The sequence below is a fragment of the Gallus gallus genome, chromosome 4 (assembly GCF_016699485.2).
Source record: "Gallus gallus isolate bGalGal1 chromosome 4, bGalGal1.mat.broiler.GRCg7b, whole genome shotgun sequence".
Lineage (NCBI taxonomy): Eukaryota > Metazoa > Chordata > Aves > Galliformes > Phasianidae > Gallus > Gallus gallus.
In genome coordinates this window covers 76,156,378-76,184,172 of record NC_052535.1, presented here as the reverse complement: position 1 = coordinate 76,184,172, position 27,795 = coordinate 76,156,378, and the positions used below count along the sequence as shown (strand labels likewise).

Here is a 27,795-nt window from a genome sequence, read left to right as displayed (position 1 = left end):
TCAATAAATGCAGAAATAATAAAGATGTCTGTGTTCACTGAGGTGTGGACACTTTTTAACAGAAAGAGAGGCCACGTTTCTCAGAAATGTAAATCCATACAAAAATTTATCTGAAGCTGAAAAAAATGTATAAATTATTTTAAAGAGGGAAAAAATATTTACACTGAGGAGGGCATTAACTTGTACCATTTGACAGTCTAGCAGAGTTCTTGAGGAAAAAGAATTTGGAGGCAAAATAAAAGCAAACAGAAGTTGAAGATATTTCTTCCATGCGCAGAAGTGTCTTAAGCCTTTCTGGCTGTCATGATCCTGCCTGGTTTTGTTCACAAAGAAGACTTGAAATCACACATCATCACATCAATATTTTGCTGTCAGTACCCAGTGGAGAGGCAGAAAAGGAACTGACTAATGCTATCCATATGTGTGACACAAGAATTTGGGTTATTATGAATGAGATCAGCACCTATGTATTTCAATTTCTTTGTTCTTGATGTGTATTTCAGTATTTATTTTTATGTAATCCATGAAAAATGTGCAGCCTTTCCTTGAAACTAAATGAGACTGCTCTAAAATGTGCTGCTTGCAAACACTTGTGGAGTTCTAGGTATGTGTAGTATGGCAATTAAGCAAACCTAAAGCACTGTAAATACCTATGCTGTAAATACTGAACACTAAGTACACTGAATACTGACCTATGTTGTAATTCTTCCCAGCTATCACCAGGTGGCAACATCAGAACTGTAAAAGCCTCATTTTCCTGAAGTAGAGGACTTTCAGATAGAAGGAAGTGATGTGTCCCTTCGCAGTCATTTCAGGAAACCATAAGATTACATTGTCCGGCAAGGTTCAGGTTTCTGACCAACTGTGTCATTTGTGTACAGAGCTACAGCTACTACTGAAGATAGTAATTGTTAAGCTTTCTGGTTTCCCTTTAACTTGTATCATTTGATCTGGTTGCCTTTTTTTTCTTTCTTTTTCTTTTTTTTTAAGAACTTGAGTTGTAGAGAATTCATGATGAAGAGCCTTTTTTTGTCTTTCTTATTAGGCTCTAATCTGTTTGTAAACAACTTCTCAGAAGTGCAAGGAAGAAAATGGAAAGGTGAAGGTACAACACCAAACTTGGAAAGCATAACCATTGGAAGGTGTTATGACTATATTAGAGTTGTGAATCCTGCTGTTGGGTAAGTTATTGGATGTTTCTGGAATAGTATTTATCTTCTGTACAAATTGGTCATTAATCAAAAGTCTGGTGTCTCACTCTTAGTCATGAAAGTAATCCTACTGAAACCGACATGTGTAGCTTTCTGGAAACAGAAATTGAACTTTGATGGATGTTGCAATAATACTGGTAGTGTAAATAAGGCAGTATTTTTAATGCTTCAACTTTTTTCCCCTTGTAAGGGTGTTCTGTAAAGAGAACACTGCAAAGAAGTTGTGGGGATGTTATTTCTAAAGCACCAAATCTGTAAGTGCTCCTGGAAAGACCAGCATTACTCTGTGTGTATTGTAGGTCACGTAGAGTAAGAGGGTGAAGACCACGCTTTACAGATATCCTGTGCTACTGAAATAAACTGCTTAGCTCATCCAGGTGAAAAATCAAGTAGTAAGCAAGTGAATGAAGTATTATTACCTGTGAGTTTTCATTGTCAGTTACACAAAATTGGAGGAAACACTCTTGCCTAAAATGGCCACGTTTTCCTTCTTCTTTACATTGTTTCGGCTTTAGCGAAAAGGAAACATCTCTGATGGGCAGTCACTTTGACTTCAGTCCAAAATTGCTCCTGATAGTTTGAAGGTATTTGCAGAAGGAAGCTGTCTGGATTTCTGCAGTATCGAATTGTGGTCTTGTATAGAATTCAATATGTTGCAAAATAGTAGAAAACACCACCACCTTCCCCCAGCTTCGCTTTTTCAGTTCCTGCTGCAGAACAGGAAGATTCAGGACTTCTCTTGGAAACAGACTTAGAATATTTAACAAAGGCTAAACAATATTTTTTCTTCTTAATGACTTTCTTAACATCAGAACCATTTCGTTTGCAGTTCCATAGGAAATAATACCTCATCCTAGTGCAGGTAATACAGTACTAAAATTCTGTCAAAACAGCACCAGCTTGGCAAATGTATACACACGTCACAGTGGATAGCATCATTAAGCTTTAACTATATGTTCCTACACACCTACAACATAATATAAGCTACAAAATCACGTGACAGTTAACAGTTGTGTAGGTAACTATCTGAAGTCTTATCCTGCAGCATTCTATAGAGTTCCTGTGACGGTTAAGAGATGCCATTTCGTTTCTAGCAGAAGCAGGACTTTGCTAATATATCAGAATACTCTAAAATGAGCAACATAAAGGATGGTTATTGTGGAAATGTTTGCTTTTTCATGTAACTACAGTAGTGGTGAAAGTATTTATATGTTACAGTTCTGTGGCATTTTTGCAGTATAATTATGAAGTTGAGGAGTCTGAACACATCAAATTATTCTTAATCTGAACAGTAGAAAGCAAAGTTGGACGTCAGAACTGCTTTCCTAAATTAAGGACCAAACTGTCAGTATAAAAAGAACAGCTGCACAATTAATTTCATCCAATTTCATAATATATTTTTATTCTCTTTCCCTTAGGTCTATAAGAAAATACTATAACATAAACGAAATTGAGATTTCATATGCACAGCTGCAAGCCAGATATTCTAATTATTTATAATCCTTTCTGTTCATTGTCTGCTTCTTAATTGCCCCCAGGCTAGCTGTTACAGAGGCATAGCCACCTGGATAGGTTTTGCTTCAGAACAATTTTCAAAAATACTTCACTAACAGAAAAGAATCTGACAAAATATGTCTCTACACTGCAATACAATTAAAACATAAAAATGTTTATAGAAACACAAGGAGAACCTTACATTAAGAGAGAACATCCAAAATTGCAAAAGAGGTATTTTACAAAATGCAGAAGTGAGAAATTTGAATGAAAATCGTATTGGAAGTTTTTTAATGGGAGTATGCTGTATTACACAAACACAACTGTTATATTAACTGCCATATTTTTGTATAAATAGCATACAATGAAAGCTTTGGGGAAAAAAAAATTATGAATTAAATGTAATACAACTTATTCTTGTCTATTAAGATTGAGAAGAACTGTCCTGAATTACAGCCCTTCCCCACTCTGTAGTTTATGAAGTATTTTTGCCAACTAAGACATTTTGAGTTAACGGAGAAGAATAATCCTTTTGATTTACAAGCTGTTCAAACCTGAGATGAGAAGACATGAAGTGAAAAATGCAGGTGAATTAAACAGAAAATTACTGCCAGTTTCAACTGTCAAGAAAGATGTTAAGAGTTCGGCTGATGATAATTTACAAGCACTAACATGAAGAAGTGAGGGCTGACAGCACCCAGCTCTTTTGCAGAACAAGACATAAATATATACAGTTGTCAGGAGCTAAAGTTTAACAGCTTGAAGTTAGAAATAGGGTGCAAATCCTTTTATCAAGTAAGCTGTTTAATCATTGGAACCACTGACCAAGGGTCATATTGCATCACTGAAGATTTTCAGGTCAAGGTCTCATATTTGCTTAAGGTATGTTAGCTTTTAAATAGATGTTGGAAGCATGACCAGTTCTTTGCATGGGACCAAAGTTCTTTTTCCTGCATGGAAGCTGTTCGGCTCATCACTCGGGGTCCTCTAACTTTAAATAATCTGGGATCTCTGCATCTCAAAGCAGCTGCTTAAAAAATCTCATGAGGAGAGGCACCAGCAGAAACCCCACTGTATATGGATAACATTAAATGAACTAAACACTCTAATGGCTAGGTTTGGTTTACTTTTAGAGACGACTGTTGTTCAAGCTTCATAATTACAGCCACTCACATTAGGAATGCTTGATGCATGTAAAATACATTATTCTGCTGAGCAGAGCGTTCCCAGCATAGACATTGTTACAGCGTAAGTGGGGAAGGTACCATGGGAAAGTGATGAAAGCAGCAATTCACTTTTTAATTACTTCAGGCAGGTTCAGAGCTTTCACAGATGAGCTCGTGCAAATCCAGAGATTTAGGATGCTTCCATCCCTGGATGGCTGGCCCTGTCCTTCTGCAAGAGCTGACTGTCCCCAAAGAAGAGCAGGCAGAAGGGAACTGAGTGCGCAGCCTCATGTCTTTTTTCAGACCACCTCTTTATCAGCAGTTTAAATCCTAACAGTACTCTTGCAGCTACTGCACAGTGACAGTGCATGCCCCACACAGTCGCTGTGCTCATTCCAGAAGTTAAAGCTGCATCACCCTAGGGTCTGCTTACACTGAAGGTGTTCTTTGTCAAAACTATTCTTCTGTCATCAAAGCTGTTAGTAATTCCTCCTGCACTCGAATCTGACATTTTAAGAGTAACTTTTACACTCAGTAGCTTTGCATATTTAGCTGTGCTTTAAGAGAAATGGCTTTTTGAATCCCTAAGATTTCTAAGAAAGCTGTTTGGTTCTTTTAGCATTTCTACCAAGCTGGATAGCAGAGCTAATTGTGAATACTCTGTAACATTTTTTATGAAATGCATACACTGTAAATCCAGCTATTTTGATTTCATTTCACTTCTTCCTAATTTCTTTGGAGAGGTGCTGCTGTAAGGAGGAGGAAAATGAGATACATGCTCTTCCTTGGTTGCAAATTTTCCATCTTAATCTTGTGAGGGATTCTGTGGATTGAAAGAGATGGGGAACAAATCACTTTCTTGTTCTGCTTTGAGAAAAAACCAAAAAAAGAAAACAGTTCAGCTATTTGTTTTGATAATTGCAGTGAGAAGAACTGTTCGGAGTTATGGGAAGCCTTTAGAAATGCTTTTATTAACAAGGATCCTTGCAATATTCTACCTCAACACTTCGAATTATTTTTCAAGCTGTCACTGCACGCAATTCCCACTGACAAGGTAACAATTATTAATGTTATGGTAACAGTCCAGTGACATGTAGTCACTGTCACAGTCATTCAGAACAGTCTAAATGTCATCCTGTGGCTGATGATTCATTATTTTGGCCCATCTGCAGCTTATGAACTAAACTGAAGCTGGGTAGCATTTTGCAGTGTATTTATCTGCATTTCTTTTAAGCAGTAACTTAAGCAGTAATCTTTGTATTCCTCTGTACTACCTTACGACTCCCTTCCCCCGTTCAGGAGACCTCGGTCCTCCTATCAGTCCTCCTATCAGTCCTGTCCCCAGGGGTTCTGGGTGTCCTTTGTCACTTCCTTCTCCTGTACCAGCCACTCCCTGTGTCCACAGTGGTTGACTGTGTCAACATTTCCTCTTCCTTACTGTTTTTGCAGTGAAAGCCTGGGATTTGTGTGTCTTCCTTATCCGTGTTACTCCCTTTCCATGCTACAAAGGTCTCCTGTTTTTCCTGCTGTGCCAGTAGTTCTGTTGCAGTCCCTGCACAGCTACTTTTCCTCAGGCTAGATGCTCTGCCTGAAATGACTGGGTCTGCTCCTTCTCCTTACACACCAAATCCCAGGGCACTGAATGTTCAACGGTGACATGTTAAAAATGTTAAACACACATAAACAGAAATGAGATAGGGTGCTTTAGTATCCCATCAAAATGTGTGCTTTAGCCTTATCTAGAAGGTTGTAGTACAAAGCAGTTTTTCTGTTCACATAATTATTTTTTCTCTCTAAGTGATACAAGCTAAATCTACAAATGCTACTGACTGTGTAGATTCATTAATGAGAGCATTTTGCAAACATGAGAGTAAACATGTAACATACAATTTTTTTTCTCACACCATAAACCAGCATAGTAATATGAGAGAATTCTCTAAGCTCTATCTGGCTTATGAATGTCTCCTCTTTTTCTTTCTTTCCCTAAATATCTGATGAAGAAGGCAAAGCTAGGCCTCATTATATTTAATAGAGATGTGTTTCCAGTCTCAGCATGGTAGAAACGCCCCTCAGGCCTCTAGTGATCAGAATTAACACCACTGTAAGAATTAAGTTGGTTCCTATAATAGGTAGCTAACATTTCTGATTCTTAGCTTGATTTTGAAACAAATACCAAAATATATTTTAACATGTTTTCAGCACCACATAAACTCATTGTGTCTGCACCCAAATGATGGTTCATTTCTTCTGTATTTTGTTTTCCTTTTTAATTTAGTCTCTCTTCTGGGAAAATAATCAGCTGCTAGTCAACAGCTTTTCTAACAGAGCTCGTCGCTACATGGCTCTTGGTGATACTCTGTTTGGCTTCTTTGGAGATTTTCTAAACTGGTGTGGGCAGGAAAATAGCACTGGTAAGACGATGAGTGCTATATTATATGCTTGCCTGTAAAACTATAATGGAGACAGACTGCTGTGTTTTGGAGGATTTAATTTTGCTCTTACCTTGTAAAAAGTCAGGTAGCTCCACTGTATTTTCTCCTGTTTTGTGTGAATACTTAAGGGAAGCACAGAGTGAAACCATGCTGCACAGGAGATAAAACGGGGAATGTAGAGCTGTCTGCATCCTGGGTATGGAGTTAGAGCCATTTCAGCCAAATTATCGAGTCCACAGCATGTCACTGATAACGTTAACTGCAGAGAATGGAAAATGCTAAGAAAAAAATAAGAACAGTTAACCGTTTCCTGTGTTATGTCAGACTGTCTTGTATGTAATTGCTTTCTGAGGTCACTTTCTGTAGTCATGATCATCTCTTTAACAGTACGTATCACATGCTTCCCAACAGGACTGGACTATGAATCCTGCCCTACTGCAGCAGAATGTGAAAACAATGCAGTGGATGCTTTCTGGAGGATGGCTTCAATGACTGTAAATAGTCCATTAACACTCATTTTGTATATTACTGAGTATGTTCCTGGTGGCTTGGGAAAGCATTGCTGGGTCAAAACAGATTTAAGGCTCATAATGTGCTAAATAATTTCCTCAGGTACAAATAGGCTTTTCTAGCCTGGGAATGGTTTAGCACGGGGAGCCTGACTTTCATCCCATCTAGATAACATGGTCAAGTTCTATGTTAGCTGTGTTAATACATATTAAGCATATACTAAGTGCAACAAGCACACTAGGGAACTTGGGTCCTGCATAGATCAAGCCCAAGGAGTGCCAAAATGCTTTGTTCCTGACCTGAAGAAGTTGTTTATAGGTTTGAGAAAAATAATTTGAGAAGACAGACTGAATTCATGCATTGGCTGTATAATTCTTGTCCTCTTTTCTGGAATGAGCAGGCTGGGGTGCTTGTTTGACATTATTTTCACAGTTCTGATACTGCCGTGGTAAAATTGTCTCTTTAGTCATCATTGCTCGCAAGACAATGCCAAGTCATATAACAAATCTGTAAGATGAATTCTGAAAGAAAATGTTCTGCTATGTATTGCAGTATGCACAACACAGTTCTGGGGTGATACATGTCTTGTTGAATGGTTCTGCAGAAGGAGGAGCATATCCAGTCAAAGGGTAAGAAAAAGGTGTGAGCACAAAATAATGTGTTGAAGGTCTGATGTCTCCAAAGAAAAAGGTCAACTAGTGGTTCAGGTCTTCTCCTGCATGGTTAAATAACTGGTTTACTGAAGTCTGTTGTACATTGTTCTTCCTGGGCTTCTGGCTCCTCTAGTTAAAGATCCCACTGTGTTTTGGAGGAATATGCATTTTTACTGGTGATTGTATATGCATGAACAAGCAAGAGAGTTAAAAAATAACTGGAATCTTAATTTTTTTGGTTAAACTTTCATTATTTTAGACAGGCTTGAACACCTTGGACAGGCTACTGTTGCCACTACAGATCTCTGGTTAGTTGTAGCCGTATCAGACTTGACTAGAGATGGCAACTGTTAGTAATAGCCTTCCACTTCTCCAGAAGTTTAAATTAACATATAATGGATGGGTCTCAGTTGGGCACCAGCAGAGGCCAATAACCATCCCAAGCCTTGTGATTCCTTTCCAATGCAGCAGCTGCTTGGTCAGATGCAGAAATTTAGAATACTCAGTGATAGGCAAATCAGTTCACACACATAGGCTGGGGCTTGGATCAGACATTAAGTGAAGACAGTGAAGACACAGTCCTTACAAGCTTTGTGACGGGGGGGTGGGAAGGAGAAGTGCAAAGATAAGGTCAGAAAACATTACATCTTTGCTGTAGTGTTAGAAATCTGTGGCTTTCAAATACCTACACAATAAATAAATAAATAAATAAATAAATAAATAAATAACTGCATACATTAAAACAATCTGTTGCACTTGGCATTTTCTATTTGAAGTCAGAGGATTTAGTTTCCATATTATTATCCTGATTTAATTGATACTTAATTACTTTGCAAAGTAAAATTACAGAAGGCAATAAAGTAGAAAATTCATTCTGGGCCAGGGATAAACACAGCTAGGAGTTTCTCCTTTATGGTCTTATGTATTCTTAGACCAAATCTTTCATCACTATTGCTATGATTTCATATCTAAAAATATATATGTCTTGTGGCTGTTGTTAAATTTTATTTAAAACAAAATTGTATTCAGTCTAAAAGTGGTAACTACAAGAACAATCCTTTTTTGGCTAAATATCAAATGCTCTTTGTTTTGTGTTTGCATTTTAAAGTTCATTTCACTCTAATTCACCTCTAAGTCATAACTTTCTTTAGTTGAGCCCTTCAAAGATGAAGAATATAAAAACAAAACTTCAGATTAAATGTGTTTCACTTTGTGCACATTCAGAACGTGAATCAAATTTTTTCAACTCTGTGTTGAGTCTGATTGTAATCACAAGATACAAATCTAAAATCAAGCAAGCCCATATCCCACAGCAGGATCAGAGGTTTGATTATTGCAGAGGGATTTTTTTCCACATAGTTCTAAAAAAATGTTTCTCAAATCAGTTTTTTTGCAGATTATGAAATACCTCATCTCCAGAGAGACAAGATCTCACAAATAGACATCTGGGTTGTGGATGATATTGAAGGACCAAATACGTAAGTTGTATCTTCCTACAAAATCATTCTTTCTTTTTAAGCCAGTCTTTAAAATTTATCCTTAGCCTTCACTTTTACTACAGTTGCTTAGCAATTAAACTAAAAATATTTCAGATGCTTTTGCTAACACGGGAGACACAAGCTGGCATTCCCAAAGAGCACATAAATACCAGAAGTAGACAAAATAAAAATAAATTCTAATGTTAGTTCTGATGTCCTCTTAGTGTGAGATATGTTTATGTGGATCTCAAACCTTAAGTGATGATATAGCACGTGCTGTTTTACTAGGAAAAGGGTCAAACTGAATTTCAGATTAAATGCTGATGTGAAGTATTTCTTTTGCCTTTCCAAATACATTATTCTCATTTTCATTTATCTAAACTGTTCTGGAAATTAGCAGAAGCATGGAAATACCACAGTTGGGCTCATCTCTCAGATCTTAAAATCAACCCAAGAATAAAAAGTAAGCTTTAACAAGTCTCATTTTGCTGTTAACTTCGTTTAAAAAAAACGAACAAACAAAACAGTCTAAAAAGAATAGCCAAAGACCAAGTAAAGATTTTCAATAGAAACACGGTAGAAAATGGACTCTGTAGGTAACAGAATTGTTATGCAAGGTGATAGGCTTTGGTAAGGGAAAAATTAAGTGGTCTGTTCATTATAACTTCTGTGGGGAAAAGTTCTCTCTCCATGAGGGAGAGAAGAGGTCATCATGCATAGATGAATCAAAGGTAGAGGAATAGAGGAAGTAAGCTTTACTCCAACTTTCTCCACAATCCCTGCAATTTACTATATCATATCTCCTTCTACGGAGATATTAAAGACCCATCTGGTTGCCTACCTGTGTGACCTGTTGTAGGGTGTCTGCGTTAGTAGGGAGGTTAGACTCAATGATCTCTTGAGGTCCCTTCCAACCCCTGTGATTCTGTGATAGCTCTTAGTTGGTCTTAAAAGTGCCCTGGCTGAAAGGGGTGAGGAAAAACAGCCTCAGATGTCACTATATCTGCCAGTAGCAGCTAAATACCTGATGTCACGTGGATATTTCGGAGTGTGAGGATGCTCTTCTTGAAACCATTCATTTTTTATCATTCTCTTTCACACCTCATCTCTTTCCTTTTGCTTCTCTTTCATTACATTTTGCTGTTGCCAACCCAGGGCACATATTTTACTGTAGTTCTATGGAATCTATGACAAGAGAAGCAAGTATAAGCATGTTTTAGGTTAGTGTTTCTAAGCCTTTCTTTTAAAACCAAAGAATCATATCTGGAAAAAAAGTATAGTTCACCTTTGCAGAAGTAGCTCTTATGACAAAGAAGAATTAGAACAAGCACTGAATTTATACTGAGTTTATATTTCAGTTTGTGTTCATCTGTACACATGGGAATATTTGTATATTTTATCAAGAGTGATTTTGTTGATACCGTATGAGTTCTTTAGAGTCATGAGTAGTGACTAACAGGTAAGTAATAGTGACCTTACTAATTGACATTGGTGTAAGTTTCAGAGATCTCAGTAGGTTCGTTGCTATGCCAAGCTTTCTTTGTTGATTGGACCAAATTACAAAAAAAAAATAATCAATGCTAGACACAAAAACTGTGGTTAGGATTGTTCCTGAATTTTTCTGTGTTCTCGTGTTTTAGCATTGTTCTGCATTCAAGAAGGGAGACAAACTTTTAACTACAAGAATAATTCTGATTTATTATGTCCAGCTTATTCTGTAAAGACACCATCAACTTTATCACTAACTAAATACCTGCCAAAGAATATTAACAATGAAAGCCTTATTTAGTATTTTACAAAATCATCCATCTCTTTTCCTGTTTCTATAGTGAAATCTGAAACATTTCTGGTTAATAGAATCTGCAAATGCAACACAGGCTGAAGCCAATCTTCATTCTCTGCAAACCGAGTGTGTGAAATGCTAAACAACTGTAAGCAAATGAAAGATCATAAATAGCGTACATCAGTTTTCTATGTGTTTTAAGGAATATAGAAGAGACAAAGTAATGGAGATTTACTTTACTAATTCCATCAAGTTCAATGAGAACTAGATAATAGTTCAAAGGGAAAATACGTAATAAAATAATTGCAATAATATTCAAATCCTTTCTCACAGAGATTCCTGTGGACATAATACTGTACAGATATTAGAAGACAGGCTGAAAACCCTTGGTTACAGTGTCACCTGCACTGACAATTACAAGTAAGTGAAAATCCTTCATAAATGCAGTGCATTTGCAGAAGCAACTGATCTAACTGATCTACTTTAAATTATTGCTTCGCTTCAAATATCTAAGTGCCTCTAATGTTGTGTCTTCAGTAAGAAGCTCGTATCTTAGAGAGCTCATACCACATTTTTGAGACTTGGCATTTTTGAGCAATGAATTAAGCGAAGTACTACATCTCATAGATGTAGATTGTGTAATTAAGTGGAACATTGTACTTATCCAGGTTTAGACACAGCAGATGGCCTCACGTATTCCAGTTTGCTGTAAAATGTTTATTTGGACTGAAAATCTAAGCAGTAGTTTAAAACTGTTAAATATCTGCAGAATTACTATTTATTAACAATATTTACAGCTCCAGTTTAGAGTATCATTGTAGGGAATCTTCAGATATGGGAGCGCTGTTGAGTTTGTTTTGTTTCTTCATTAGTTTTCCTTAGTTTTCAATCTGAAAGATGCAAAATAAAACCATCTCTTCACAGGCCTGTAATGTTCTTACTCTGCTTGGATAATCCTGATCATTCCAAGTGTACCCTTTCATCGTAAGTAAAAGAAGTTCAGTCCATCCTCGGTGTCATTATAACCATGTGAAAAATGCAGAAGCCAACAATTAACAATCCATCTCAATCATATATACGTAATCCACAAGCAATATGCATCATTCCTAAGTTTATTACTTACTGTATATTGAGTAAATGATTTGTGTCTACAAATTGTGCACAACTGTCAGTGAGTCCCTGCTATGGCAAATTAGGTGTAAATTAGTTCTCTTTAACCACACAATCATTGTCTGATGGTATGAATGAATTTTGTAAACATGAGCGTTCTAATGCAAAATCTATTCCAAATCTTGAATTATTTTTGTTAATATCCATAAATAATGACATAATGGCAATAGAACTAGAGAACATTTCTCCAACTACAGCAGTAGTTTATAATTTATATTTTACTTCAGTTAATTTTACTTGAAAGATGGCTGTTTTCACTTGTTTTTTAAGCTATATGTTGTTACATGTATAAAATATTTGAACATCTGAATATGAAAGCTACCTCACAGTTTGGAAAGTTGCAGGATACACCAATGTGAAGTTGTTCTCTAGTTTTATTATTTTTATTCACAATCCATACACCTGTCCACATTCTAACTTCTACTGCCCTTCCTGCCCTAATTCAGACACCTGCAAGTATTTTGTATGTTAAAACCCATGTAATGCTGCAGTAACTTTTGCTATCAACAGCCTAATTTACTCTCCCTGAATATGGCAGCGCACAACTCCTGCATGCAATTTTGGATGCATTCTGCCTGCCTCTGAACTGAGACTGTGTGGCAGTAATACCTCACTTAGTACAACAAAGGAGGTGTAAATTTTTAATACACCCTTACAGAGAAAATGAGTACTCTGTTTGTTCTGGTCACTCATCACATGGCAACATTTATTCTTACATCAAAATTTAGCCCCAGCACCCACCTATAAACGTACAATGAAAACAGTGGCACTTTAGAAATGACTGATAGCTCTAGAATGCTTTCATGCAGTAGATACTAGAAACAAACTGTTCCTGACTTCTGGAGGCATTTAGTTATTATCGTATGCCACTTGAAGAGTGGATTAAAATGTGGTTTCCTTGTTCTGCCGATGAATTATAAGGCTTTTCTCATATATGTCAAAGGAAAATCCAGTTATTCCATGCAAAAATCAGAGCTTTGAACAGAGAGACAATATTTGCAAACTGAAGGAAAGCGCTTTACAGGACTTTATAAAATACAATATTGTGAACTCTTAACAGAAGAATGTTCTTTCCACCTAGGTTTTAATCCATTTGTCTCAAGGTTTTGTCACTGAGTTGCATTCCTCAGATGAGGAAATCTGGATACAAAGGCTTTTGGAAACCTTTTTGTCTTCTTCTTTGCAATTAGGGGATGAGCATATCATTTCTGCAGTACCACATACAGTTTGCAGGGCAGCAGCCACGTCTTCCCATCCATCCTTGTTAGTACTAAAATGAACATAATCACCAGCATATCCTAAGCACCAGTCTCATACCCTCTTGGAGTAATTACAAAACAACTCAGCCATTATCATCCTCAGGAAAAGTTTCCTTGCTTCTTTTCTTCCTGAGCTTTCTATTCCCTCTTATGTGCATGGCAATGCAATAGGCTTAATAAACTTTAAATCTGTGCTATCCCTGATCAAGACAGAGCTTCCCAATCTGCATGCTAAATATTATTGCCTATCCCAGAAATTTAAATAGCCAAAATACTTAACACAAATGAATACTTACACACTTCCGAAAATCACTTCTCTGCAAAAATAACATCTCCATTAAAATTAGCCATCCTTTCAAAAAGAGCCTCTAAGCAGATGTTTTATAAATTACTTGATGTTTATCTTATAGATCTGTTTTCTCTGTATATGGATTCCTCCTCTGTGATGGTCCACTAACTGGCACGGGGACAGTTTAGTCATTAGTGGTATCACTATTAACAGCATATATCCCAGCACAGGAAGGACATGGACCTGTTAGAGCAGGTCCAGAGGAGGCCATAAAGATGATCAGAGGGCTGGAGTACCTCTCCTATGAAAAGAGGCTGAGAGAATTGAGGTTCAGCCTGGAGAAGAGAAGGCTCCAAGAAGACCTCATTGCAGCCTTCCAGTACTTAAAGGGGGCTTACAAGAAAGATGGAGAAAGACTTTTTTTACAAGGACATGTAGTGATAGGACAAGAGGTAACAGTTTTAAACTAAAAGAGAAGAGATTTAGGTTAAATGTTAGAAAGAAATTCTTCACCATGAGGGAGCTGAGGCACTGGCACAGGCTGCCTGGAGAAGTGCCCCAACCCTGAAGCTGTTCAAGGCCAGGCTGGATGGGGCCCTGGCCTGCCTTGTCTAGTGAGTGCTGTTCCTGCCCATGACAAAGGAGTTGGAACTGGATGATCTTTAAGGTCCTTTCCAACCCAAGCCATTCTATGGTATCTGTTAACAAAAGGCTTCCTTTGCATTTTGTGTACTTGGTGTACACACATGACATTTTAATACTTCAGTAAAAAATACTGAGAGTAGGCATGCAGGCTCTGCTGCATCCCCTTCCAGTATGGCTGTTTGCTGTTACAATACTCACACCTCGTTTCTTATCCTCTGGAGATTAATATCCCTATCCCAAAGCCATCAGTTATTCAAGTGACTTTTTTGTGACCACAGTTCCTGTTAACGTCAGTATTCCAAAGGAGAGGGCTGGGTCAGGGTAGCAAAGTTGCAAAATGGCTTAGGAGGTGCTATTATCCACTTGGAACTTCTTAAGTGTGAACTTAACACCTGTCCGAATTTGAACTGTGTTTCTCCTGAGCCAAAAATCAGCTTTTTGAGCTTTGTTACGCATTTTGAAGAAAACATGTAATTAAGAAATTACCCACGAGGTGGCAGAGGTGTATTACAAACATAAGCAGAAAGGCAGCCCGGTGCCGGCAATTAGTAGTGATATTTATTACTTGCGTTTTTGCAATGTCAGTGAGTCTTGGAAATAGATCTGGACACTGTACGAAGACTCTAAAAATATAGACCTTCAGAAATACTGCTGTCTAGAAGAGCTCTATACTGTCTCAACTGTAAGCCAGAGATGGTACGTGGATATGGAGATAAGAGAAAGTGCAGGTAGTACGGACAAACTAGGTAGAAAGAAGTGTTCCCAGGGCTCTGCACACAGATAAGTCTGTTTATAAAATCATGACAGCTGAAGGGAACCTGGTGACAAGCACTTACAAAGAATCTTCTGGGTTAGTACTTGGACTGCAAACTTCACCCTTGGCAACAAACCTCTGGTATTTAAAAGAATCCTAGCTCAGCCTTGTGCTGTGAACATCCTGTTTGTTTTCTTTTCTTTAGATCTGCACCAGCAGCACAAAGAGGACCTATATCTTCAGACAGAGGAGGCAGCTGGAACAAGCTCATGTTTGTTTCTTTTGTAGGCTTTCTGTTTAGATCTGTTTTAGTGTACTAAGTGAAGAGACCGAATCCAAATCCTCTCTTGACTTGGCTGGCTTTGATTAATTTCTAACCACAATTTCACCCAAGTTCTGGAACTGACAAACATGCATGTTAAAGCCCTGCATACTTCTATCCAGATTTCGACTTCTAATAGTACAAAAAAATTCTACTGCTGCTACAAAGCCTCACCTGTCTTCTCCTTTTCTTGTACAGAAGAACTCCCTTGCTATTTCCTATTATCCAAATTCTCTAGAATGAAACTGAGAATAATGCTTTCTCTCTATTCATGTATTTCAGAAAGAAAACCAAAACAATGCCCATGATACATCTCCCAGACAACTAAAACAATCCTAGTATTTTGGCCTTGAAAACTAAGTGCTGGACTGTTGTGTTTTGAGGAGGGGAAATGGAAGCAGGAAATAGTATTTCAAATGGGAGAACTTAAGATAACTTACCTGATAGAAAACATAATGGATGAGATAGCTGGAAAGATTAAACTCATTTTCATTAATAGTATTTGAGCCAAACTTAACTGAAACTATTATATGGATGTAATAGTTACAGGACATGCAAGGCACACATTCCTACATGCATTATTTTACTCTCAACTGCTTTGTCATCCACACAGCTGTTCCTCAGCTGGTTATTTCCTGGCCACAGCATAACCAGCAATATGGTCAGCATCACCAGGTCTAGAAGGCTCCACAGGTCATCTGCCATGATGTGAGGGAGTAGATTTATAGCATTTCAAATTCAGACAAGAATCTACCTGTCTGTGTTCAGAACATACTGAGAAGAAAGTAGCTGCCATCTTGAGTTGCCTCTGTGAGTTATTTAAGTGTTCCAGACAGATGTTCATCTGAACATCCAAGCCAACTACAAGATGACACATAAATCTTCAGGGGGAAAAAAGAAGAAAAGAAAAGAAAAGTTATTCTGGAAAATAATTCAAATTTTATTGCACATTCTCTGTTAGTTCTGTGTTACTTGTGTCTGTATTAGTTGATTGCCAGGAAACTGGGATGGAATGTTCCTGTTATCTCAGTGCTTGTGATTTAGGGCTTTCACAGTAGATTGCATCCTTTCAGTCTCTGGTACAATACAACTGTATTAGATTGTATGTTTGAAAGTTGCAATATCTGAAATACATGATTTTTGCTTATTTGTCTTGTTTCCATTCCCACAGTAATCTTTAAATTGATTCAACTGCAAATCCTTTTATATATAACTCCATATGGAGTTGCATTTGCCTGTGACAGGGTTGGATTAGGGCTCAGGCTCTAAGGATTTATGTGTATTTCAGAAACTTGGAAAAGCACTGACATTAGGCTATAAAGTGTGTGAGAGACCCATGGAAACTTGTCCAAGACCTCTTCCGGTCTAGTATTTTCCTAACCAATGACACAAATACTATAGTGATTCAAAGAGTAGCTAAATACCACTAACAAGTCAGATGCCTCACAGGCAACTGTCATCCACAGGCCGACCATCCCAGCTGGCCAAGTTTTACTCCCAGCCTATAGAAGCCTTTCAGCCTCTGGGTGCTTCCTATTTAAGCACTGCAGTCAAGACTGGCAGTTATGAATGATACCAAACACCCTGTAGGAGGTGATAAATAATTCTGTTTTGAAAAACCCACAGAATACATGATAGGATAGATATGATTCCATTAACTTGAGCTTATTTACTGCATAACTTTATGTCAAGACCAACATACTCAGAAGCCTATTGCACTGTTTTATCATTTCTAATATTCTTGCACTCTTTCCCATTACATCAACTCAGCAGCAAAGACAGAAGTTATATTTTTTTTCAATATCTTTTAAATAAAGTGCCTCAAACTTGTTGGAAAAGCTTGGGAACATCTGTAGAGATTTTTAGCAAACCAGCACATATAGCTGGGAAAAGAAGGCAAAGTTGCACAGGCATCCTCAGATCTTAAACACAGCAAATTTCAAGCTGAGTGTGGATCTCTTCTTCTAGTTAAATGTAATTGTTTTAATTAATGTGAAAGAACAGTGTAGCCAGCATCTCTGAAGCAGCAGGGCAGAAGTGTTAGCAAATCAAGAAACAATGAGGTCATTTGTTACTCCCTGGGGGAGGGAGAGATGTTAGCAAAAAGTTGCGGGCAAGAAAATCCCTTATCTCTCATCTATTTCTACAACTACACAGTAGGTGCACAGTGCTTAACACTTGGTAAATGCTCTGACTAACAACGCCTCATATAAAAGCTGTGGCACATCCTGAGAAATCATAATGTCTGAATGCCTGCTGATGCTCAACAGGGTGGTTCAAATACGGATTCAAAATGTTCAGTCATCCATACTTTGTACTAGCAGTGCTGGAGATACAGCTGTCTGAAACTGCATTTCAAAGGGGAAAACCTTTTAAGGGGTCAATATTTCATATGAAGACATCATATCTGTCGCTTCATTTTGAATCTAGTTTGATGCCACTATTTGGAATAGACCTGTTAATACTCAACTACTCATGGCAAATGACAGTATCACATAGCATGGCATCACAGGGTGCTTTGCCTTTATGCAGACAAACCTGTGGAAGCTACTGATACTAATTCAGTATTTCCTATCATTGCCTATTTTTTTGGACCACTTGAAGACTCAGTTATGTCAATATTCTTCATTACTGCAAGGAAACAAACATCCCTTCTGTTAAGCTCTTTTGTTTCTGCTGAACGTGTTCCCGCTGTTGTATCTGACAAAAACAGAACTGTAATTCAGAATAATTCATTTTATCAGCATGTATGTGCATGAACACAAATACATCTGCTCATACCTGCTCTACCTGCTCTTAAATGCAAACTGTTGAGTGCTTTGGAGTAAGAATTAATGCAAATAAAGCAAAGACAACTTTACCTCTCTGCCCTTTTAATACTGCTGGTGTTTATTTTTGTCATATTGGCCTGGTGAGATATTCAGCTGACACGACCGTGTTTCCAATCAGCAATCTCTAATGTAGTGAAACCTCCACTTCAATCTCAAGAAGCTGCCTAACACTTAGTTGTTCAAAGAAAGCTAACTTCTATTATAGTTTTCTTTATAATTTGCTAGAAATACTTCTGCTATATTCTGCTTCAACAACAGACAGTGTAAATTGGAAGAACTGTGCTTTTAGCAGAGCCAAAAGGTTTGGCTTAAAATAGCTCACTATGGCGAGGCACGGCATCTTAGTTTAGACAAATGTTAGGGTGGCTTAAGCAGCTGACAAGCGTTCTGATTTTCAGGTTTTTCCTAATTCCAGTTTCTGCCCAGTCTGAATTTACTTGCCATTTTATTTACAAGGTGAAGGTTATTATCTGATGATTCTTGCAGGTAGCCAAATTCCTGTATGTCCCTGGGCAAACACAAGCTCAGAGGGGACTCTGTCTTCCCTGCAGCAGTGCAGCTCAAGTGCAGGCTGGCAGCCAGAGGGGCCACGGAAACTAGAGCCTTGGAGCATAGCACATACCTGGCCCTCACACTGTGCCAGAGTATCCACCTCGTCTGGGCAGCCCCTCATCATCTGCCTTCTGCTATTTCCTGCCACCTGCAGCAAAAGTGAATCTGATCCTCAGCTCAGATGAGTTACTTCATACTTTGAGCAGAATATGGGTGAAAAAACTACAATGTTAGAAGTTTTATAAAAGGGAAAAGAAGTGGAAAATTATATTTAATAATACACACTTCTTTAAGTAATAGGTACTAAGGTGATTAGCCCTTTACTTGTGACCATTCGATGAGGAAAACCTCTGTTTTAATGAAAGGTGCCACAAAACTCAGAGCTGATATTTCCACAAAGCTGAATGAAGTCTCTTGGCTGTCATCTTGACTTTTGTCACCACTACCCAAAAGCATGGGGTTAAATACAATAGGAGCCGCTGGAATAACATGAAAAAGGAGAATGATTACTGGTAAATCTTATGGCATGTATCATACAAAAGGAATCTAAAGACAATAAGAATAACTGATAAACTAGGAAGATACAGCATCTAATCCTGGGCATCATTTAAACAATATTTAAACACACATACACAAAAGCATATTTTGCATAGCTGGCAAGAAGAAAAATCTTCTTTTTCAGGTTTCCTGTTTTATGTTCACATGGATCCAAGTGGCAGATCCACCCCCTGTAGTTCTTTCAGGATAAACTTTGCCATTTACACAACCTTGCATCTGCACAGCATACCTTTATATCAACTTTGTTTCCTTGACCGCCTCAGTGGGAGGGGGGCCTGCTGGGTACTTTGCTCCACAGTGTGTAAGCAGCATAATAATTAGCACTGGCCAGAAGACAAAATTAGTACTGGCCAGAAAACAAGCCCTGGAAAGCTGGTGAGATTAATGCATTTGTTTCTACTCTGCACTAAAAGTAAACTTGGAAAAGTGGTTTGCAGTAAGAAGTACAGCAACCTCGTCAGACTATTAAACAGCCCCAAGCTGGATGCCTGCTCGTGCAATCAGAAGATCCTTGACTACTAAGTCACAGCTTTGTTATATCTCTAACTTTGTGGCAGCCTCTTCTATTGCAGCTGTTCCATTCTGTATAAATTAAACATTTATTGATTAAAAAAAATTACTTTCTTCACAGCATGATTCATTCTGAATTCATTAAATTTGTGCCTCCTGGTCTGCAGATCAGTGCTTTAAACACTAAATTCCTGAATGTTTTGTATTTCAACTTTGTCTAAGCCATTACATTCTGACACAGTTAAGTGGAAAGGCCTATCAATAAGAGGCGAAGGTGATGCAGAAGAGTGAAGCAGCTTGTTTACTCATACTGTTCTGGAGCTACTCCATGGCTTGTGTGCCCCCTGCTCCAGCGGTGTGCTTGTATGTAGAGGAGCTGTTTGCACATTGCACAAACCCTGGCTATGGCTTTGTTTTGTTACAAACATGCCACTTGGCCTGCGAAAGAAACCGTGAACTGAAAAACGTAAAACAGCAGCGCTGGTGACAGCAGGATGTTTTCCAGGCAGCAGAAAAGCTTAGGAAATACCTATAAAAGTGCCAAGCTTTCCAATTGAAGGACAAGGAGCAGACAGCCCAGCCCACAGGAGAGCTAGCAAGAAAACAGCATGGAAATGGGAGGAAGAAAATCAGTGTCTTGCAATAAACAAAGGAAAAGGGCAGTTATTAGTGTGTGTTAGCCTGTCTTGCACTGAACGGTAAGATTGTGCTGTCACAACTTGAGCTTCACTGCAGCAAGAAGAAACACTTGCAGCCACAGAACAGGAAAGGAACCGGGACAAACAGAGAGTTATTAAGGAATAGTGATTCCCAAGCATCCCTTTTCAGAATGTGAGCTTTAAATGCACTTCTCATCACAACGTTATTAATTTGTAAGGCGGTCAAAACTATAGCCTGGCTTGAAACATTGAAGCTGCAGAACAGATGCTACCGCTTCTGAGAAAGATCAGGGTGTATCTACGTTCTTGCCAGTCTCTCTCACAGGATATTTGATCCCACTGAATAAATCTCGCTGTCCATAAACGATGTCCTAGAAACAAGCAGCATAAAATCTAGTAGCTCCAGTGCCGTTTCACTGGAGTACAACACTAAGGGGAAAAGCAGGCCACTAATTTAAGGATTTTAACCTCGGTGAGCCATGAAATTCATCGTGAAACAATCACATATGAGAGATCAGAGCTTTTTTTTCTATGCAGCATTTGGATGGAGTTTCCTTATCGAAAAGGTTTTTAGAAAAACTCAGCATGTTCAACTGGCAGTGGCTTTCTAAACGTCCCCGAATCATTACTTAAGACTGCAGAAAAACCTCACAGGAGAACAGTAATAATTAATCCATAAGGCAACAAACCTTACCTATCCAGGAGCGTTCAGAAAGGTTTGGAAAGTTAAATTTACTGGTAGGGAAATATTAGCACTTACTGATAAATTTCTCCTCTGTGCTAAAGCTCAATGCTTGACGAGAGGAAAGAAACACTTGGCTTCATTTATTTCTTTGACTGTAATCTCCCATTTAAGAGTAAGGACATTTGGAAGCACAAAATAGGATGAGACAGAGCTTGTCTTCTAGGACACAAAGGGAACTGAAGAGTCTGCAGCCACTTCTGCTTTAACAAATCCCTATGAGAATTCATTTGGGGAAAAGAAAAGAAAAAAAGAGATAGGAATTGATGCCAACACAGCGATTCTGTGTGCTGTTTGTCACAGCTTCCCTTCACCTCATCCTATTTCTTCAAAAAGTACTCATCTAAGAGGAAAGCATTCCTTAAGATCTTTTTGGAATGGCTGATGGATGTGTACCAGAAACCTTGAGCTGAACAAATGGTGGGATCAGAAGTTCCTCCTGACATATGTTGGTGAATGACACCATGAGTTTTCAAGAAATGGCAATTACTGAATATTTTCTTTCTGGAAGAGACACACTTTGTCTCCTTTTTTGTTTCACAATGCTAATGCCTAACTGGCAAGACGGCTTTATTTTTATAACATATTTAGCTGTCCATACATTTTTAGCAATCAGTCATACTGGATGTGTTTATTTTAAAACCTGCTGGCTAACATCACCTGCTCACCGGATCAAGCTTTGCTGGCCATGGCACACTCATTACACAGCCGCAGTCACTCCAGTCACTGGCACCACATGCAGCCCTCGAGCCTGTGGGCTGAGTCCAGCTGACCCTCCCTTGTCCTACCTTCAGCTCTTCCCCCTAAAAACCCTGAAGTAAGTCTTGTGCAGCCACAAAATGCTTCGTCCCTGCGTCCCCTGAGCAGCTCAAGGTGATCCAGAGAGCTTCTTCTGATGGCCACCATGATGGATACCACACTGGGAGAGCCCTGGGAGGGGCCCAGGCAAGGTGATTGACTCTCCAGAGTCCTTGATCTATGTTCCTGACTGTCTTTGTGTCCCTGTGCTCTGTTGTGCTTGTGCGGATGGGCCTCTGAGTTCACAGCCTCTGTGATAGGCCTGGGAGAAGCTTGGCTGGATTTCATTTCCACTTCCCCACCTACTACTGTCTCTCTGAGATTGTTTGTGGGAATGCAAATTACCTTTATCACATAACCTAAATTCTTGAGACACGCTTCTACGTTGCTCCCAGATATCCCTTTTGCACTTTCTTCCGACATTTAAGTTAAGCTCAGGCAGGGATTCCCAGTTCAGCCTAGCTGGAGTCCTGCCACAGTTCAGCTTCCTGCACATCAGGACACACCACATTTGGGATTTGAGGAGATTGTTCTTGAATCAACTAACTCTTGCTTTTTTTCTTTTTCATCTTTATATCCGTGTCCCCTGGGTGCACCCTCACTAGATCTTTGGATAAGCCACAGTCATTAGGTCAGAAGTGTTTCTATCAAACTAAACAGAGTGCACCTCCAGTTCTGTATCTTTTGGTGTTTTTTTTTGTTTGTTTGTTTTTTGTTTTTTTTTTTTTTTGCTTCACGAGTCAGTTTTTCAGTGCTTTCTTCTAAGTACTCATTGCTGACCAACTGCCAATTTTGATCAAAAAGCTCTTCATGCTGCTAACAGCTAGAAACTGGTCTCTGACCCAATTCATCCCTACTAAAACACAGTGGAGAACCACTCCTCAATTGCACCATGCCACTGAACGCCAGTGCTGGTGCATAGCACTAGAACATTCAACCCTGGGAGGAAGATTTTGACTGTGCCTATCTAATTTATTCCCAGTTGCAGATGTGACAGATGATGGACAGATGGACCAGGCTGTGCAGTGAGTCATGCAGGAATGAGATAGCTTTGTGCTCTTTGCCTTAAGACTTACTCCACCCTGCCCTTCTGTAGTGAGTATTTTATTTGAGAAACGAGGTGGGGAGGGAGAAACAAATGGTCCCAGTCTGTGTAAATACAAAAATGTTATTTTAGATGTTGCTCTGCCATGGGCTGCTGGGTTGGCTCTTTCACACTCTGCTGTTCAAAAACAGTGCATCTGCCTCAGCATACAGTACAGCATTGTGCCCTTCATCCATGTACCTCCTCACATTTATTTACACTAAAAACAGAAACCCATGATATATTTTATTGATATTATTCATTAACGATATCTATATTTTTTTCTCTTTTACTTTCCTTTTCTTTGTTTTTGTTTTTGTTTTTTTTTCATTTTCTTTCTTCTTTCCTTCCCTCAACTTCCTGCAGAAGTCACGAGATGAGACACACTACGTACAGTCAAGAGGGCACGTAGGGTGGTGGAAAGGTCACTGGCAAAATAAGACAAAGTGGTGACATTTGGTCTTCCCACACTGTCACAGTGCATGAAAATGCATGGGAAAAAAAAGCAGTGTGTTCTGGTCAAGAGAGCAGAACGCTCTATAGAGAAGAGACAGGCATCGTGCGTGTCAGCATGCGCTGATCTAGTACTTTCATTTCCCCCTTTTAAAGCCCCCAGCAGCATATGAAACAAAATGAATAAATTCCGGATGGAAAAACAGGCTGTTTAGCAGTGACATGGATGAAAGAAACAAAAGCCCCCAGCAGCTTGTAGTGGGCAAACTGCAAATAATTGCTGGATGGTGCATTTTTACAGGGCATTTTATCACACTCCAGGTGCGGCAGCTTGAACCTCCAGTCAGGTGGGCTTGCTCATGCTTGCACAACCCATGGTATGTATGGTCTGTGTTTAGAGAAGTGGAGGTAACTTTGCAGTTTCAAACCTACATGCTGCATTAGTCCCAAAACATGCCATCAGTATGGAAGAATGTGAATGCATCCCCAGTTAGATGCAGCTGATAAGAGTGATGGGACACGGTATTTATCCCGCAACTGTTAACATGTACAGCAGCATGTAATGCTGATGGTCCCTCTGCAGCCTCCTATCCTTCCCAGCAAATGCACTCTTGGGGATATAAAGAAATCATACCTTTATTTACAGTGAATGTAAGAACAACGTGGCCTATCCAAAACATCTACAGAGTGCAAAGTGGGTTTTCTGCTCTGCTGCAAAATCTAATAGTGTTTCCATTTGAACTGAAATGTCCCGTGAGTGCTTAAACATGGGTGAATTAACACGTTCAGGAACGTCCATTAGCAACTCAGGTGATAATTAAGGCATAACTGATTTTTGCAGCTAATTATCTTCAGGGGCATCCCCTCACACAAAATTCAGTAACAACGGGCAGCCCCACCCACACACAAAGCATTTTTACTTTGGAGGTCATCTTCACCTTGGAAGATGAGTTCAGGCTGGAAACCTTACAGATTTGAAAAGCTGCAAGTGTCTAAAATTAAAAGTTGAAAATGAAAATAAATGCATGTATGTTTGAAAAAATGCTGCAGTCAGTCTTGCATCTGTGTTAGCAACTGTTCAGGTGATCTACTTAGACATAGCTCAGGTGCAAATAATCGCCACTCAAAGAAGACAGACAGTTAATGCAATGGAACAGAGTTAGAGGACAAATGCATTGAACTCCTTCACCCTTGCTACACAATTTAACCACATGCACAGATCCCTTCATTCTGTATGCAAACTACACAGGAAAACCAGAAGAGACTTGTGAACTTTTGAATAGTTTCAAAGCGTGCAACAAAGCAGAAAGATAAATGCATGAAAATATGAATTGAAATGAAAATATGCTAACAATATTAGAGATATATATATATATTTTAAAAGCTCACTAAGATAATGAACCATAGCAGTATCAGATTAGCTGACCAAGGTTGGAAACCCAGTTACCTAGTCAATAAGTTGGGTGTTTTGCTGCACCTCAGGAGGAGCCCTGCTGTAATGAACTGACCTGCAGTCAGCAATGTCAGCACCAATTCAATCACCACACAACACTTTGCATCAGTTGTAAAGACACTACTGTAGAACAGTCTTGTAGAACTTGTAAGTGGGAAGATATTTTATGTTCAGCCTGGTTTACAAATGAAAGGAGGCGTGCAATTGCTTGATTTGCTTTTCCATTCCTCAATCTCCCAGTCCCTTCCCTTCCACGGACTTATTGACCAATATTATCCAAAGTCTAATGGAGTGAGTTGCAGAAGTTCTGTTCTTGTTACTTAATTCATGCACATTCATTTAACTTTGGTTATATTTGTTTTTTTCTTACTGTGTAAATAGGGTGAATGATGAGCTACGCAGTTGTGTTCAGAGGAGATAAACCCCCACTGCAGTCTGATACTTGAACTTTAACATGTAGAAATGTATTTTCTCCTCAGAAGTAATCTTAAAGAATTTCCAGTGGAAGCAAATGCAGTCAGAGTAGAAATTTGTATCAAGTAACAACAACCTGAGCAAGATGATAACAACGGGCTGAACAAGGCAGCTGGGTAATGGTAACTAATTGAGAAAAAGAGATTTGGGATAAGGGAGTGCTGGTGTTCAAACTGTCTCACCCAGTAAGTGAGAAGGTAAGTCAGGCCACGCTCTGGTAGAGGTATGGCTCTGTCAGAAGGCATGGCAGAGATGTCTGAGTGCTGAGATGCCTTGTTGCAGATGCTTTGTTCACAGTAGTGGGTGCAGGGCTGGATGACATGCTGCTCTTCACAGCTGTCGCTTTGCACTCACTGTTCTACTTACCTCAGCCCATTTCTCATTTTCACTGTTCATCTCAGCCTTCTCGAAATGTTATGACAGCAGTTACCCTGTGAAACCAGGAAGCTATGAAAAGAACAGTCACTACTATTTCAACAAAGGGAAAGGAATAATTTCTTTAATTATTTTAAAAGCTTCTGCTCTTTTCAGTTCAAATTCCCTTATTCTGAAGTTCTGCTGAGCACTGACAGCTACCAATTACAGGTGTCCGCAGTCATTAGTGGCACTGTGCCTACTGTGCTATCATCATAATCCAGAGCATTATGTTAAAATGATTCTTCATCATTCCTAACCTGACTTTGTAGCCTTTGAAGCAGCCTATTTCCTACCATACAGAGAACTTCAGTGCTAATATAACTAAGTTTAATCCCATTAAAGGCAGTGGTGTCATTTCTACCAGAGCACACTCATATGAGAAACAGAAGACTGAGAGGAGCAGCCAGGATACAGCCAAATCCTATCAAACTTTTTACTCACTGAAGAAACTGAAGAAGAAACACTTTCTAGAGGTGAGTTTTAACCCAGGGCATTGAAAAGATGCACAACGTATTTTTTCCTTATTCATATTTGCAGGTTAGTCTTATTTGGTCCTACCTGCTGCCAGATATTTCTGTCATGAAGGATTCATGTCCTCAGCCATATTTCGGTGCCAGGACTATCTGTGCTTGTAGTAAGATGCTAAATAATAAGTGAAACTCTTGAATGGTCAGTTGTTGGGGATGGCTGGGGGTGGTTTGTTGTGCCTTGCTGGGTCAAAAATGTGACCCATCAGGGAGCAGTGGAAACCAGCTGCTTTTTCTTATGATATGCTTAGCAGTACTAATGCAGGCTAGTGAATTATACATCACATAGTTGCATTCTTACAGAAGCCTCCTGCTGCAATACATGGTATCAAAGCAGAGGCTGGCACTTATGTGCTTAAAGCATGTCTGTCTTCTGATCTTTTATGCCCGCTTTCTGATCCTCCCAGGGATTCAGTGTAAACTGGCAGGAGAGCAGACACACCTTGCCCAGAACAGTATTAATTTACCCTTGTCTTGGAAATTCACATAGCTCCAATGGGTCTAAATACTGAAGTTTTATCAGACATGACACAACTTAAAAAATGTCAATTTTCTGATAGAAGGCACATGTAGCCACTAGCACACCAGTCTGAGAAGCATGCAGATCCATGAGAACTTCAGGGCAGTGACAGTTATCATCTTACTTATGCCTACCCTGGAAACCCTCTTGTGCCAGAACATTTGCAAGGAGTGAGTTCATTCTCACATTCACATTGAGAAAGAAAGAACCATTTTCTGAAGCGCTGGCCTTCCTGCCACCCCCTCATCTCTGCTCCGTACTGTTATTCAGGCTGATCAGGCAGCAGAGGCTTGCTGAAAGGAGGTTTGGCATTTACTAATCTGCTCCACTGCAGAGGAGTTATAAACCAACAGCAAAGAGAGCTTCCAGAGCAACTCAGCCTGCACTCACCTCATTTATTTATTCTTAACAAATTGAAACCAAATCAGAAAAGAAGGAAAAGTTTTCTCGTAACAGGTTATTGATAAACAACTCTCTTAAAAAGTTTTAAACTAACTATTCCCATTGTGCCACTCAAAAAGAAACTGATTTCAAACTTCCTGAAGATGGGCATCTTCAATACCTAGAACAAGCAGAGACTGCAGTTTTATTGTGTAAATTGTTTAGGATAACAAGTTCTGTTTTTCCATTGTGACATTTCCTTAGTAAATAAAACTGAACAGCAGCGAGTTGAAAACACACGCAAAGAAACATTTTGGGGAAAACAAAACCTGTTGAATCACAGAATCACAGAATGGTTTGGGTTGGAAGAGACCTCAAGGATCATAAAGCTCCAATCTTCCTGCCACAGGCAGGGCGGCCAACCTCCACCTTTAAAACTAGACCAGGCTGCCCAGGGCCCCATCCAACCTGGCCTTGAACACCTCCAGGGATGGGGCATCCACAACATCTCTGGGCAGCCCGTTCCAGCACCACACCTCTCTCATAGTAAAGAACTCCCCCCTAATAATCCAACCTAAATCTTCCGTCCTTCAACTTAAAACCATTTCCCCTTGTCCTGCTATTATCTACCCTTTCAAAGAGTTGACTCTCCTCTTGTTTATAGGCTTCC

At 39.1% G+C, this 27,795-nt stretch overlaps 1 protein-coding gene across 3 annotated transcripts; it reads left to right on the top strand.

Moving 5' to 3' along the window:
- The first annotated feature begins 802 nt into the window (after window positions 1-802).
- BST1 (bone marrow stromal cell antigen 1) lies at window positions 803-19,744 on the top strand. 3 transcript variants are annotated; one of them, XM_015285754.4, is made up of 9 exons: window positions 803-1,181; window positions 4,796-4,925; window positions 6,147-6,282; window positions 6,715-6,797; window positions 7,366-7,442; window positions 8,852-8,944; window positions 11,061-11,147; window positions 11,652-11,711; window positions 19,232-19,744. In XM_015285754.4, the coding sequence occupies exons 1-9, from the start codon at window positions 1,012-1,014 to the stop codon at window positions 19,281-19,283; spliced, it is 888 nt and encodes a 295-aa protein (XP_015141240.2). In that variant the 5' UTR covers window positions 803-1,011; the 3' UTR covers window positions 19,284-19,744. The 3 variants fall into 3 exon arrangements, with proteins under 3 accessions (XP_015141240.2, NP_001186972.2, XP_015141241.2); NM_001200043.2 differs by lacking the exon at window positions 19,232-19,744 and adding an exon at window positions 15,050-18,026; XM_015285755.4 differs by lacking the exon at window positions 19,232-19,744 and adding an exon at window positions 12,979-18,026.
- The last annotated feature ends 8,051 nt before the right edge of the window (window positions 19,745-27,795 follow it).

What these genes read in the sequence shown, in the direction of transcription:
- BST1 (NM_001200043.2), top strand. Translation starts at nt 1,012, where the DNA reads ATGATGAAGAGCCTTTTTTTGTCTTTCTTATTAGGCTCTAATCTGTTT. An exon ending in GGAGCATATCCAGTCAAAGG is followed by an intron (nt 7,443 to 8,851) that starts GTAAGAAAAAGG and finishes TTCTCAAATCAG; the next exon opens with TTTTTTTGCAGATTATGAAA. An exon ending in ACCTGCACTGACAATTACAA is followed by an intron (nt 11,148 to 11,651) that starts GTAAGTGAAAAT and finishes ATCTCTTCACAG; the next exon opens with GCCTGTAATGTTCTTACTCT.